The sequence below is a fragment of the Gorilla gorilla genome, chromosome 20 (assembly GCF_029281585.2).
Source record: "Gorilla gorilla gorilla isolate KB3781 chromosome 20, NHGRI_mGorGor1-v2.1_pri, whole genome shotgun sequence".
NCBI lineage: Eukaryota > Metazoa > Chordata > Mammalia > Primates > Hominidae > Gorilla > Gorilla gorilla.
In genome coordinates, this window is record NC_073244.2 from 46,084,866 (window position 1) to 46,099,635 (window position 14,770).

The window sequence follows — 14,770 nt, forward strand, 5'->3', positions numbered from 1 at the left end:
GTTCTGGGGCCATAGTCACTGAAACGATCTGGAATTCCCGCAGCATCTTACACAAGCTTTACATCATCTGAGGTCAACGCAGGAACTCCGGGGACAGACTCTGGTAGCTGGAGTTCAAATCCTGCTTCCTAGCAGTGGTGTAACTGCAGCAGGTCAACCCCCTGGAGCTCCAGTGCACTTTCCTGTGCAATGGGTAGAATGGCAGTAGCTGTCTCTCAGGGTTGTTAGAAGGCAGTGGTTCTCAAACTTGAGCTGCATTCGAATCTCCTGGAGGGCTTGATGAAAAACAGACTGTGGGCCCCTCCCTCCAAATTTCTGGTTCAGTAGGTCTGGGGCAGGGCTGGGATTCTGCCTTTATAACGAGTTCCCAGGAGTTGCTCATGGTGCCATCCCAGACGACACTTTGTTTTTTTGTTTGTTTGTTTTAAGTTAGGGTCTCTGTCGCCCAGGCTGGAGTGCAGTGGCACAAACATGGCTCACAGCAGCTTCGACCTCCTGTGCTCAAGCCATCCTCCCACCTCAGCCTTCTGAGTAGCTGGGACTACAGGTGTAAGCCACCATGCCTGGCTAGTTTTTTATTTCTTTTTGGAGATGGGATCTCACTATGTTGCCCAGGCCAGTCTTGAACTCCTGGCCTCAAGCGATCCTTCCGCCTCAGCTTCCCAATGTGTTGAGATTTCAGGCGTGAGCCACCACGCCCAGCCCCAGACCACACTTTGAGAACCACTATTGTAGGTTCAAGGAGTTCATAAATGTGGCTACTTATAACAGGGCCTAGCACAGATGGAATGGAGTAAGTATTCAATAAATGTTACACTTATTGCATAAAAATAGAGGGAAAAAAGTAACTCGTGTAGTGAGTACCAAGTACGTACGTACCCAGCTCTGTGCCAAGATCTGATGTTCATTTTATTCTCACAGTGATTCCATGAGGTGGAGACAAAGATGTACACGCCCGAGGCTACCCAGCAGGGAGTCAGACTCCAGGCCTGACCCCTGGGGTCTCCACATTTACATGCAAGGTCCTAACCCCCTCAGGACCCCACCACAGCCCATTCAGGCTGACGTTGGTTGGATTCCTATTTTACAGATGAGGAAATGAGCTTGGAGGCAAAGTCCCTGGTCCAGAAAGAACCCAGGTCCACCTCACGCAAACCGTGTCCTGGTTCCAGAGGGAGTATGTGGGGTAGAGACACCTTTGGCATGTCACACCCCCGGCTATAAGAATCATCCTAACTGATGGCTTGGAGCAGGGGACTGGAGGAGGGATTGGAGAGTGGATCAGGAGTGGCATAGGAGGCAGAGCCGACCTCTCCTACCCTCTAGTTGTGTGATCATGGCAAGGTACCCACGCTGAACCTCAGTCTTCTATATCTGTAACATGGGCATAATAATAATATCACCTATAGGAAGAATTAAATGAGCTAATGTTAGTAAAGTGCTTAGAATGCTTGGAACAGCACCAAGCCCATACATAGTAGGTGCTCACTGAACATAGCTTATAGGGCTGTGAGGTGCCTCCTGTCCAGTGCTGAGGCCTGTCCTCACTGTGCCTTCACCTACCATCCCCCACCAGTGGAAGGGCCCGGAACAGCAAGAGGGTTAATTCTCTGCAGGGGAATTTCACAGCTCAGGAGGTGCTGGCGTAAAAGTCTAGACCACAGAGGTGTCGGATGTCCCTGGCTCCCTGCCCCCTGCCATGGTCCTGCCCCACACCCTGGCTCCTCTTGCCTGGCAGGGCTGGGCCAGGGGGATTCTGAGACCTTACCCCACCCGGAATTGGAGGCTAGGATCTGGGTAGTGACCCTTCAGCCGAGAGTCTCACTCCCACCCTGGTCCTGACAGCCCAGAACTCCCACCTCCATTCTCTCCATTTGGCAGAACCTACTGGTAGGACAGGCCACTCACCACTGCTGGGGCAGGATTCCACATCCATCCTAGGCCAGCTACATGACTCTGGGCAAGGGCACGGCCCTCTCCCAGCCTCAGTTTCTTCATCTGTAAAATGGGGATAACAGAACTTGCTGAAGGTTTGGGGCAGTAGAAGTGGGTTCTGCAAATCCCAAGGACTTAGTGAACATTGGCATTCATTTATTTGTTTGACAAATATTGATTGAGTACCTACAGTGTGCCAGGAACAGTTCAAGGTGCAAGAGACACAAGACGATATCCTCACCTGGGAGATTTTTTTTTTCTTTTTTTTTTTTTTTTTTACATGGAGTCTCACTCTGTCACCAGGCTGGAGTGCAGTGGCGTGATCTCGGCTCACTGCCACCTCTGCCTCCCGGGTTCAAGCAATTCTCCTGCCTCAGCCTCCTGAGTAGCTGGGACTACAGGCATGTGCCCCCACGCCCAGCTAATTTTTGTATTTTTAGTAGAGATGGGGTGTCACCATGTTGGCCAGGATGGTCTCGATCTCTTGACCTCGTGATCCGCCCACCTCGGCCTCCCAGAATGCTGGAATTACAAGCGTGAGCCACTGTGCCCAGCCTTTTTTTTTGAGACGGAGTTTCGCTCTTGTTGCCCAGGCTGGAGTGCAGTGATGCGATCTCGGCTCACTGCAACCTCTGCCTCCCGGGTTCAAGCGATTCTTCCTCAGCCTCCCAAGTAACTGGGATTACAGGTGCCCACCACCACTCCCGGCTAATTTTTTTTGTATTGTTAGTAGAGACGGGGTTTCACCATGCTCGTCAGGCTGGTCTCGAACTCCTGTCCTCAGGTGATCTGCCCCCCTTGGCCTCCTAAAGTGCTGGGATGGCGGGGGGCGGCTCACACCTGTAATCCCAGCATGGTCAACATGGTGAAACCCTGTCTCTACTAAAAAATAAAAAAATTAGCCAGGCATGATGGTGCACACCTGTACTCCCAGCTACTTGGGAGGTTGCGGCAGGAGAATTGCTTGAATCCGGGAGGCGGAGGTTGCAGTGAGACGAGATCGGCCACTGCACTCCAGCCTGGGTAACAGAGCCAGACCCTGTCTGAAAAAAAAAAAAAAAAAAAGAACATAATGTCAGGTAGTGAGGCTGCTGTGGAAAACACTCAACAAGAGTAAAGAGTAAAGGAGGTCAGGTTAGGAGCGGGGAAGGCAGTTTACCCTGAAGGGACACAGAAGACCTGACGAAGGTGACATTGGAGCCATGGAGGCCCAGGGAGAGGGGCGGGGCAGGGGGGGAGAGCAGGGGCAGAGGGGAGAGCTGGGGCCAAGGCCCTGAGGCAGGAACGGGTTCCCTGTGTTGGGAACAGCAGGAGGGCCTGCACAGCCAGAGTGGAGTGGGAGGAAAGAGGGGTAGAAGGTGACATCAGGGACATAAATGGGTGCAGGGGATCATGAAGGGGTCCTCCTGAAACAGCACCTCCAGATTCCCGGGGCTGCTTCTCTCCAGGGTGCCCCGCCTGCTTGGGTGAGGTCTGGATTGTAGCTGTAGTCCTAGCCTGACGGCCCCCCACCCTCCTCTAATGCCTACTTGGGGTCCCTGCACATTGACCCCCAGGCCTGGATATCAGGGCTCAGGGGAGACAACTTGGAGGTTCGCCCTCTGGAACTCCTGAGGATGACCTCCATCATTTGAAGTCGGAAACCCGGCCCCCAAACTGCGCTCTAAGTCCTCCTGTGACTCTGGGGGTGACCTTTCCAGACTCCCTGGGAAGGTGGGGGGGGGGTCCTCAGAGCCCCAGCGGGGTCGGAGACACACAGACCACCCTTCCCGTTCCCAGAAGTCGCGGTCCCTGCGCCACCCGGAGAGGCCGGTGCAGCGGGCGCCTCCCGGGCCGCTGCGGCAAAGGCTGGGCGGCCGCGCCTTCCCCCCCGCGGTGATTCATCCCGCCCCCTCCCTCTCCTCCCTCCTCCCTCCTCCCTCCTCCCTCCTTAGGCCGCCGCCGCCGCCGCCGCCGCCGCCGCCGCCGCCGCTGCAGTGCGCAGGAGACCGCGGTCCGCGCCCGAGCGCGCCCGAGCCGGAGCGGGACCCGGGTCGGTGCACCTAGCGGATGTGCCCGGCTGCGCGCGCCAGCGCAGCAGCCCGAGCAGCGGCCGCCGCCCGGGCGGCGGGGATGCCCGGACGCCGGGCCCCGGGGCTGGGCCCCCGGCGGTAACCGGAGCGGGGGGGCCGCGCCCCCCCTCCTCCCCCCTCGCCGGTCCCAGAGCCGCAGCTGCTGCGCCCGCGCGCTCCCGGGGACATTCTAACCGCCGCCAGGTCCCGCCGCCTCTCGCCCCGCTATTAATACCGGCGGCCCGGGAGGGGGGCGCAGCACGCGCCGCGCAGCCATGGGGAGGCTGCTGGCCTTAGTGGTCGGCGCGGCACTGGGTGAGTGCGCGGGGGGCGCGCGCGGCCGGGGGGCACCGCGGGGGCACTGGCGGGGAGGCGGGAGTGGCGCTCGGGACTCGGGGCAGCCGCGCGAGGGCCACCCCTGGCCCATCCCCGGGCCCCGCCAAGTCAGCTTCAGAAGTTGTGCGCGCGGGAGTCGGGCTTGGGGAGGGCAGTGGAGGTGAGGGTGGGCTCCAGCGGGCGGGGGCCGGGCTGGCACAGCCTCGCGGCTGCAGGCGCCCAGCCGGGGGCGAGGAAACGCGGAGTCAGCTGCTCCCGGAGCCCCGCAGGCTGCAATGTGACACCCACAGCCGCGGGAGGGGGGTGGGGGGAAGGCGGCGCCCGGAGACTGGGACGGGAAAGACGGAGGGACAGGGAGAGATGAAGACGGGAGGAAGGGGGCGAGAGACAGAGAAGGACTCGGAGCGCACCGGAGTGGTCCGCTGGGATGCTGGGGACATGGGGGTCAAGGGGGAGACGGAGACAGAGAGAGGGGTATTGAAGAGAGAGAGAGAGAGAGTTAAGAGACTGAGCGCGATGGAGAAAGGGAAACTTGAGAAAGGCAGAAGGAGATGGAGAGAAGAGAGAGGGAGATGCGGGTGTCCGTGAACACCGGGAGAGAATCTTGCATGGAGTTTGAAAAGGGATAGACGTGGAAAGGTGGAAAGAGATTAGGAGAGGTCTCCTTCTGAGCCCAGAGAGTGGACAAAAAGTGGAGGGACCTTCAGAGAGACCCCTGAGAGGGACAAAGATAGGAGGGACTGAGACAGAGGCCCTCAGGGAGTCTGAAAGGGACCGCAGGGGAGGCGGATGGATGAGAAGTCCTGAGGCTCAGGAAACAAGGACAGCACAGGGCTGCAGCAGAAGAGACACAGCGTTAGCTACAGAGTGCTGGGAGGCAGAAAGGAGGTGCCAGGTAAGAGTGTGAAGGAATTCTAAGACTGGAATTCAGTGGGCTGCAAAAGCCCTGGGGCAGGAGAGAGCTCAGGAAAGCTTTGAGTAGTGGATGGGGTTGGGGTGGGAAGAGCTCTAGAGGTGAGGAGCCTGGGGAAGAGGGGATGATGGAGGCAGGAGAGGCTGGGGAGGGGATGGCTCACACAGGGGCTTGTGGGGCTGTGGAGAGGGACTGAGTGTGGGTCAGCCCCGGTTTCAGTGCCCACCTCCCCACAATCCCCCAACCCCAGACCTTTTCTCCCAACCCATTTCTCCTGGAGCTAGCTGGTTTTACAATTTAATGGTGAAAATGACTGCCACCTTAAACTTCTAACTTAGCTGGAATTCTCATTCTACCACCTAGATGCTTGGGTTCCTCCAGCAAGGGACTTTCTGAGGAAGGGGCACTCGGGTAGCAAAAAGTCTGAGTTACCAGCAACGTTGACAGTCCCACTTATGGGGCCTCCCATGTACAAGGCCCTACCTAATGTATGAAAATGGGCCCAGCCATTGCTGGAAGCAAAGGACCATTTCTTTCAACAAGAGAGAGGGAAACTGAGACTCAGAGATGAATGACTTGCTGAGGTCACGCAGTGAGTGACAGGGCTCAGCCTAGCATCCAGTCCTGTCTGCTGGTAATCATTGAGGGGGGACAGATGGTTTGTGAGGGGTCTGGCATTGCTTAGGGCAATGGGTGCCTCTGCCTGACCTGAGCCTGCTGTCCCCACAGTGTCCTCAGCCTGTGGGGGCTGCGTGGAGGTGGACTCGGAGACCGAGGCCGTGTATGGGATGACCTTCAAAATTCTTTGCATCTCCTGCAAGCGCCGCAGCGAGACCAACGCTGAGACCTTCACCGAGTGGACCTTCCGCCAGAAGGGCACTGAGGAGTTTGTCAAGGTGTGCGGGTGCCGGGCACGGGCATGGGAGGGCAGGGGTCCACGAGTGGGAGGCAGTGGGGCTGGATCTCAGGGAGGGGGCTTATTTGTTTAATAATATGCTGTGATTGCTGACCTGGATTCAGATTCTGGCTCCGCCAGTGGCCAGCTGGTGACCTTGGCCAAGTCAGTGAGCCTCTCTGAAAGTCAGTTTCCTCCTCGGTAAAGACGAGGCGGCGGTGGTCTCTAGCCCATAGGTTTGTGTGAGGACTGAATGCATTGACGCACCTGGCACATGGTTGGCATGAAATAAATGTCAATGGACTTATTTGGCACCAGCAAACAATGTCTCTGATAGTCATTACGGAGGGAAGACAGAACTGTTTTTTTTAACCTCCTTTAAACTATGTGTGTATTTTGCATTACATATCGGTGAGGGAACCACAAAATTCTGTGACGTGCTGGAGAGTTGGGGTCTCCAGCTGCTGGAATCAGGCTGCCCTGTCTCTGCTGGAGGAGTGTGTCTGGTGGCTGGGAAAGAACTGCAGAGAATGATAGCCTAGAGGCCAGATGGGGCTTGGGAGGATGACTGAGGAACGTGTGTGTGCGCGTGTGCATCTTGGCTAGAGGCAAAAGCGGGGTCTGGTTGACTCCAGGAGTGATCCTAGCCCCCCACCCCTGTGCCCTCCCTGCCTGAGGTCAAGGCGTCTGAGCCCATCTGTGTGCCATCTGTGTCTGTGGGTGTCAGGGCAGGGGACAGAATCAGGGTCAGGTGAGGGAAGAGAGGCCCAGGCAGTGACACCTTCCCCTCCCTGGCTACCCCTAGATCCTGCGCTATGAGAATGAGGTGTTGCAGCTGGAGGAGGATGAGCGCTTCGAGGGCCGCGTGGTGTGGAATGGCAGCCGGGGCACCAAAGACCTGCAGGATCTGTCTATCTTCATCACCAACGTCACCTACAACCACTCGGGCGACTACGAGTGCCATGTCTACCGCCTGCTCTTCTTCGAAAACTACGAGCACAACACCAGCGTCGTCAAGAAGATCCACATTGAGGTAGTGGACAAAGGTGAGTCGGGTGCTGCCTGCCCCTTTACCGTCACCCACCGGAGAGCCAGATGGAGGGACAGATGGCAGGCAGTGGACAGGACAGGCTGGCTCTGTGCCTGGCCAGCCAACCGCCCACAGCAGCGGGCTGAGGAGGAGGGGAGCAGCCCCTCCTGCCCACTCCAGCTCTGGCCTCTGTTTCCCTCCAGCCCACGGAGAGGTCAAAGCATGCCTGTCCCCCACAGACGCTCCGGGTACAGAACCCAGCTCTGTCACCTGTGCTGTATGACCTCTGGCAGGTGCCTTCTGTCTCTGAGCCAAAGGGTTGTCCTGGGCTTGCCCGGGATAACAATCCGATGTGTTTCTCGGGGTGTGGTTTGAGCCATTCTTCCATCATGGGGTTCATGAGGATTGAGCAGCTGCAGGCACATGCCTGGCTTCCAGCAGAGCCTTGCAGGTGGTGGCGAGGGTGGCGGTTCTTACTGTTTGAGTAGCTCAGCCCTGCTGCCCTCTGTCATGATGAGGCAAGAGAGCGTGCCACCTAGAGCAGAGTTCCGCACACCCCTCTGCACTCCTGCCCCGGGGGAGCTGCGCTGGCCTGCAGTCTCACTCAACACCTCTGGGGAGGGCCCAGGGGTCCTTTCTAAAGCTCTCAGGTGAGGCAGTGAAGGGCCACAGGTGCGGGGCCCACCCTCTGAGCAGCAAGGGTCTACAGCGCTTTGGAACGTCTCATCATTTTGCCTCAGCTACCCTGGACCCCTTTTTTGAGGGAGGTCCGCCCCTTCTCTGATCCATCTTCTGCTCAGCATCAATTGCAATTGTCCAGCGCCCTGTGGCCACTGGCTTAGAGTTGGGGAAACAGCCCAGGCCTTGAAGCAGCTACAAGCCGTGGCAGAAAGGTCTCTCAGGGCCACGGCACACACATCCTCATGGGCAACACGCACTGCCCGTCTTTTCTGTGAGATGGGTGCCGGCCTCAGTGCCTTACACGGAGTCCCTTAGTGAATCCTCTCCCCACCCTCTGGGGTAGGCGCTCTTCCTATCCCCATTTTACGGATGAGAAAACCAAGGCTCAGGGAGGGAAGGTTGTGTGGCCAAGGTCATGTGATTGGGAGCTGGACTTGAATCCGGAGGAGCTTGGGTGACTGTGTTTCTGTTCTTGGCATGATTCACTGTACTCTGTGATCAGCCAGAGCCTGTGGGTTTCTTTTTATAATTAGCATTTTTACGTTTATTGTCAAATTGGTGTAGCAGAATGCAATTCAGCAGGCATGTCTGAGCCACTCTGGTGTTTGTCACGATGCTGGGGGGTGGGGGTCACCCGCAGACATGGATGATGGAGTCCCGCCTGCGGAGTTGCTGTGACAAAGATGCCTGCGGTACTGGGACTTTACAAAACCTGTGTTATTGCTCTTGCAAATCTGCAGAGGTGAGATGGGGAGAGGGTGGGAGGCTCCAGGGCACTGTTCAGCCACCCAGGTTCTTTCCATCTTGTTGTTTGGCAGTTGGCCAGGGTGTTGTGTCCTCTGTACGCTGTGACCCAATAGAGCCTCTTTTTTTTTTTTTTTAATTTAGATTTTTATTTTTTGAGACGGAGTTTTGCTATTGTTGCCCAGGCTGGAGTGCAATGGCGTGATCTCGGCCCACTGCAACCTCTGCCTCCCAGGTTCAAGTGATTCTCCTGCTTCAGCCTCCCGAGTAGCTGGGATTACAGGCATGTGCCACCAAGCCCAGCTAATTTTTGTATTTTTAGTAGATATGGAGTTTCCCCACATTGGCCAGGCTGGTCTCGAACTCCTGACCTTAGGTAATGATCCACCTGCCTTGGCCTCCCAAGGTGCTGGGATTACAGGCGTGAGCCACTGCGCCTGGCCTGAGCCTCTCTTTTTTAGGATTGTCCACTGTATGACACTACATCCCACAGCCCATGCTATTACCAGCATTTACCATCATATGCAGTTCCTTATGTTGGCCCTGCAGAGTTTGTGTTTTCTGCACTATCCACCCAGTTCTAGTGTTTTTTACCCACCATATGTAGTATTGCCTTTTAAACATTACCCACTATATTATAGTATTTTATATTACCCACTATAGGATATTTTATATTACACAATATATTTTACTATCATAATATTGCCAAACACAACAGTTTTTTGTTTTTTGTTAAAGAGAGACCAAGTCTTGCTCTGTTGCCCAGGCTGGGATACTGTGGCGTGATCATAGCCCACTGCAGGCTCAAACTCCCGAAATCCAGCGATCCTTCTGCTTGAGCCTCCCACGTAGCTGGGACTACAGGTGTAAGTCACTACACCCGGCAATTTTTTTTTTTTTTTTGTAGAGACTGGATCTTGCTATGTTGCCCAGGATGGTCTCGAACTCCTGGCCTCAAATAATCTTCCCTCCTTAGCCGCCATAAGTGCCGAGATTACAGGAGTGAGCCTCCGCACCTGGCCTACAGTATTTTTATTATAATCCATCATACTAGCGTATTTTTAACGTTCCCCACCATGGCGGGTATTTTTATTACCCACCATGCTATGCTATAGTATTTCAAAAATCAATCCTATTGTAGCATGTAAAAATATTCCATTCTATACCATACTATATTCATCATTACCCCTGATACTACAGTATTTTTAACATGACTCATTGTGCTACTGTATTTTTTCATTACCCACAATACCACAATATTACTGTATTTGTTAGCACTGCCTGCCATTCCTTAGTATTATTATTTTTGCAATGGAGTCTTGCTCTGTCACCCAGGCAGGCTGGAGTGCAGCGGCACAATGTCGGCTCACTGCCCCTCCCGGGCTCAAGCGATTCTTCTGTCTCAGCCTCCCAAGTAGGTGGGATTACAGGTGCACGCCACCATGCCCAACTAATTTTTGTACTTGTAGTACAGACGGGGTTTTACCATGTTGGCCAGGCTGGTCTCGAACTCCTGACCTCAGGTGATCCACCCACCTCAGCCTCCCAAAGTGCTGTGATTACAGGCATGAGTTACCATGCCCGGCCTATTATTATTATTATTATTTCGAGTTAGAGTCTCACTCTGTCACCCAGGCTGGAGTGCAGTGGCATGATCTTGGCTTACTGCAGCGTCCATCCACCTCCCGGGTTCAAGCAATTCTCCTGCCTCAGCCTCCGAAGTAGCTGGGATTACAGGCACGCGCCACCATGCCCGGCTAATTCTTTTGTATTTTTAGTAGAGACAGGGTTTCGCTATGTAGACCAGGCTGGTCTCGCACTCCTGGCCTCCAGTGATTCACCCACCTTGGCCTCCCAGAGTGCTGGAATGACACGTATGAGCCACCACACTGACCTTTTTATTATTTTTATCCACCATCTCGCTGCAGTTTCAGTATTGCCCATCGACCTATATTGCCTCCTGGTAATGACCCCTGAGGAATGAGCCATGCCATTTCCATAGGTGGAGGTGACCGGTCATGGTGGTGAGAACTTCACTGACCTGGAAGAGGTGGAGAAGATGCTGGGAAGCTGCTGAGGGCTGCCCACCTGTGTTAGGAGAAGGCAGATGGGGACCCATGGGGACAGTAATACTATTTTGGATCCACACAACAGGAGTGGAAAATGCCTTAAGGCACAGCAGCGTCTGAGGCGGGTGAGAAATCCGGCCTGCAGAGTCGCGGCTGGCCTTCACATCTGCGGGCTGCCTGTGAGATGCCGTGTTACCTAAATCCGTTTGGGCACTGAGTTCCAGGAGTGGGGGCAAGAATTCCGATGACAGGGCTTTATCCGGTGCGCATCCAGCTCAGAGCGGTTCCTGAGACCAGCCACCATGGGCAGCCAGGATGTGCTCATCCTTGAGGCTTTCCGAGGCATCAAGGAGATGGTTGGATAAAGAATTTAGCACCGAGCTTGACTGATGGCAGGCGCCCACAACATGAGACACATTAATAATGTCTGTGGAGGCCAGGTGCAGTGGTTCATGCCTGTCACCCCAGCACTTTGGGAGGCAGAGGTGGGAAGATTTCCTGAGGCCAGGAATTCAAGACCAGCCTGGGCAACACAGCGAGACCTCATCTCTACCAAAAAAAAAAAAAAAAAGGAAAAAATTCACCTGGCCTAGTGGTGCACACTTGTAGTCTCCGCTACTCAGGAGGCTGAGGCAGGAGGATTGCTTGAGCTCAGGAGTTCCAGGCTGCAGTGGGCTATGATTGCATCACTGCACTCCAGTCTGGGCAATAGAGCAAGACCCTGTCTCTTAAAAAAATTAAGTCTGTTGAAAAGAATGAATGAAGGAAGGAAGGAATGAGAAGGAAACCCTGTCTCAAATCCTCCCGCAGGGAAGCTGGGGCAGGGCAGGCAGGGGGGGCATCCGGCCCCGCTCCCTCCCTTACTCTGGCCCAGAAAGCACTGGTGCCATCTGCACAGGGTGGAGCCAAAGAAAGTGCCCCACTCACAGCAGAGGGAGGCCATTTGAGGACAGCAGGGAAAATGGGATCTCAGCCATCTAGGAGGGGGCCAGAGATGTGGGATGGACACCTAGGAAATCCAGCCGAGGACACCAGAGTGGCTTTTGACTCTGGTCCCCTGGCTGAACGCGTTCCCTTTACAGTTTAAATTTAGGCTCAAGGAGAAGAAGCTGGCAATCGGCAGGGCCAGTGCTGTAGAGAGGATGTAGGGTTTCCGGAAAATAGCCAACACTTCAGCAGTGCTGGCTGCGAGCTCATCCAAGCATGTTACGGGTGTTAACTCATTTCCTCTCCAGCAACCCTGTGAGAGGGTCTGAGTGCTCCCATCTCCATTTTACAGAGGCTCAGAGAGGTGCAGTCCTTTGCCTGAGGTCACACAGCTAGTAAGAGGCAGAGCCGAGATTTGAACCCTGGCAGTCTGGCCCTAGAGCCCCAGCTGTTAACCATTAGGCTTTATAGCCCCAGTTATAACAACAACAATAATAATAATACAAGTGAACCTTCATTGAGTGCTATTTATAGATCAAGCACTATTCTAAGGATTTTAAAGCATATTTAATTCTCACAGCACTCTGATGAAGGAGGTATTCATTTTACAATTGAAGAAACAGAGGCCTAGAGACATTGATATGCTTGCGCAAGGTCACACAGCTGGCCAGTGGCAGAGCCAGCCTTTGAACCTGAGCCTTCTGGTTGCAGAGCTACGGCTTTTAGGCACTGTGCTGAGGGCCTCCAGAATGACACAGATGTGGCCTCGAGTTACACAGGGAGGCAGGTTGAGGGTGACCCCCACCAGGCCTTCCCAAGGCTGGGTATTAATAATCACAGTGCATACACCAGGCCCAGGGAGGTTGAGCCACTCATCCAAGCTCACACAGCAAGCTCACAGCACACTCAGGCTGTCATGCAGCCTGGGCTACCCCCTTAACCCTGCCTGGCCCCTGCAGCCAACAGAGACATGGCATCCATCGTGTCTGAGATCATGATGTACGTGCTCATTGTGGTGTTGACCATATGGCTCGTGGCAGAGATGATTTACTGCTACAAGAAGATCGCTGCCGCCACGGAGACTGCTGCACAAGAGAATGCGTGAGTAGGGTGGCTGGGAGGCGGGAGGGCACCCAGGGCACCGTCACACTTGCCAGAGAGGAACTCCGGGCAGGGAGGAGGCAGCGGAGCGGCTCAGGGCGCCATCTCTCAGTACTACCCAGAGGGGAGTGCTCCCTGTCAAGACACAGGATAGGGGTCGTCAGACCCAGCCCCTTCCTCCCTCCAACTCAGGAGCCCAGGCTCCCAGCCAGATTCCTCAAAGACCCTGAGGAGTCCACCCATAGACTCCTTCTCTCTCTAACTAAGGAGCCCTGTGTACCTGGGGTGGAGGCCGCTACCTTCCCCCATCCCCCGGGGGTTGGGTCGGTCTGATGATGGGGTCACTGTATACCTGGCCTTTCCCCCACAGCTCGGAATACCTGGCCATCACCTCCGAAAGCAAAGAGAACTGCACGGGCGTCCAGGTGGCCGAATAGCCCTGGTAAGGCGGATGGGCGGGCAGAGGGGAAGGGGATTGGGAGGGGCCGAAGTCCCCCAGGTCCCTAATTCCCCCTCTCTTGCTCCCCTTCAGGCCCTGGGCCCCGCCTCAAGGAAGAGCCAGCCCTAATGGGGACTCTCCAGGCACCGCCTGCCCCCAGTGTGGGGGTGGCCACTCCTGGGCCCCAGAAAGCCTCGGAGTCCTGCCGACGGAGCCACTGGGGTGGGAGGGGGCAGGGGGCTTGGCTCGCACCCCCACTTTCGCCTCCTCCAGCTCCTGCCCCGCCGGCCGCGCACCGCCATGCATGATGGGTAAAGCAATACTGCCGCTGCCCCCACCCTGCTTCTGCTGCCTGTTTGGGGAGGGGGGCGGTGAGGTGGGGGCAGCGGCCCCGCACCCCTCCTCCTTGCTGATTTGCACACATTGGCCGCTTCAGACACGCACTTCTGGGGCCAGCCCCTCCCCGCCTCCTCCCTGCCTGGCGGCAGGGGTCGCGATGATGGGCTGGAGCAGTTTGGGGCAGGGGGTTCTGGGACCCACTCCGACTCCCCCTCCCCGGCATCATTTCCCCTCCCGCTTCCTCCGGCTGGACCTGGGGTCCCCCCTCCCTGTAATGCACTCCTGCCCCGGCCCAACCTCACCCTCTCTCACCAGCCTTGAACTGTGGCCACCTAGAAAGGGGCCCATTCAGCCTCGTCTCTTTACAGAAGTAGTTTTGTTCATGAAATAAAGACTCTTGGACTTGATGCATAGTTTCCATTGTGAGCCCCGTCACCTTCCCCCCCATTCCCGTCCCCGAATCTTAGAGCCCGCTTTCCAGGGACCCTACCTGAGGGCCCACAGGTGAAGCCACTTACTGCCTGATCTGTGTCGGGGTTGGGGGAGCCATTGGCTCAGGGGTGAGGGAGAGTGGAACGGAGCCAGGAAGGGAGGGGGTGCCGTGGAGGGAAGAGAATCGAGGCTGATGCTGGGGTGCAGGGGTGGCATGGGGTGTGTGGTGTGCCCAGCAGTGTGAGTCTCTGGAGAGGTGGGCGCTGGGGAGAAGGAGAGGGAAGGAGAGACGGGTATGGATGGAAAGGCAGAGGAAGCCAGGCTAAACCAGCGTGTCCCAATGAGGGGCCCTGGGCTGAGTGGAGGAAATGGGTGCGGTGGAGGTGGGTTTGGCTGGGCACAGCGGGCACGTGTGGGTAAGCGGGTGGGGCCGGTTGTGCGGGTGGCCTATCTGGGGCAAGCAGCCGAGGCCGACTGTGTCCGGCGTGTGGTTGAGCACGGGCAGGTGTCTGGCGGTGACCCTGCACGTCTGGTGTTTACCTGGCCCTGGGTCTGACGTGGACCGCGCCTGGCTGCTCGCGGGACAGTGTGTTATCTGCCTGCGGACGCTTCCGGCCACTTGGCCTGGGCCTCTGCCCTTAGCGCTGTGTTTTCCCGGCCAAGCCCCCCATCCCCCCTATCTAGTGCTAGGACTTTCTGGCTCCAGAGGTCACCGCGGCCGGGCGGAGGCTGCCAAAGCAAACCAGCCCCGTGACTTGTAGGAAGCCAGCGGGGGAGGGGCCGGGGCAGGATGAGCAGGGCAGGCGGGAGAGGCTGGGGCTGGGGTTTGGGCCCAGGAATTGGGCAGGGAATTAGGCAGAGGTGCAGCAAGTGGCGGG

At 56.4% G+C, this 14,770-nt stretch overlaps 1 protein-coding gene across 3 annotated transcripts; it reads left to right on the forward strand.

Moving 5' to 3' along the window:
• Window positions 1-3,876: 3,876 nt before the first annotated feature.
• SCN1B (sodium voltage-gated channel beta subunit 1) lies at window positions 3,877-13,867 on the forward strand. 3 transcript variants are annotated; one of them, XM_031004578.3, is made up of 6 exons: window positions 3,884-4,301; window positions 5,965-6,131; window positions 6,936-7,176; window positions 12,541-12,682; window positions 13,053-13,124; window positions 13,215-13,867. In XM_031004578.3, the coding sequence occupies exons 1-5, from the start codon at window positions 4,262-4,264 to the stop codon at window positions 13,117-13,119; spliced, it is 657 nt and encodes a 218-aa protein (XP_030860438.1). In that variant the 5' UTR covers window positions 3,884-4,261; the 3' UTR covers window positions 13,120-13,124; window positions 13,215-13,867. The 3 variants fall into 3 exon arrangements, with proteins under 3 accessions (XP_030860437.2, XP_030860438.1, XP_018871712.1); XM_019016167.3 differs by lacking the exon at window positions 3,884-4,301 and adding an exon at window positions 4,825-5,217; XM_031004577.3 differs by lacking the exons at window positions 12,541-12,682; window positions 13,053-13,124; window positions 13,215-13,867 and having other exon boundaries at window positions 3,877-4,301; window positions 6,936-7,550.
• The last annotated feature ends 903 nt before the right edge of the window (window positions 13,868-14,770 follow it).

Bases quoted from the DNA above. Each gene is read 5' to 3' on its own strand.
- SCN1B (XM_031004577.3), top strand. From the start codon at position 4,262: ATGGGGAGGCTGCTGGCCTTAGTGGTCGGCGCGGCACTGG. The intron at 4,302-5,964 runs GTGAGTGCGCGG...CTGTCCCCACAG, and splicing joins AGTGGTCGGCGCGGCACTGG to TGTCCTCAGCCTGTGGGGGC. The intron at 6,132-6,935 runs GTGTGCGGGTGC...GGCTACCCCTAG, and splicing joins GCACTGAGGAGTTTGTCAAG to ATCCTGCGCTATGAGAATGA.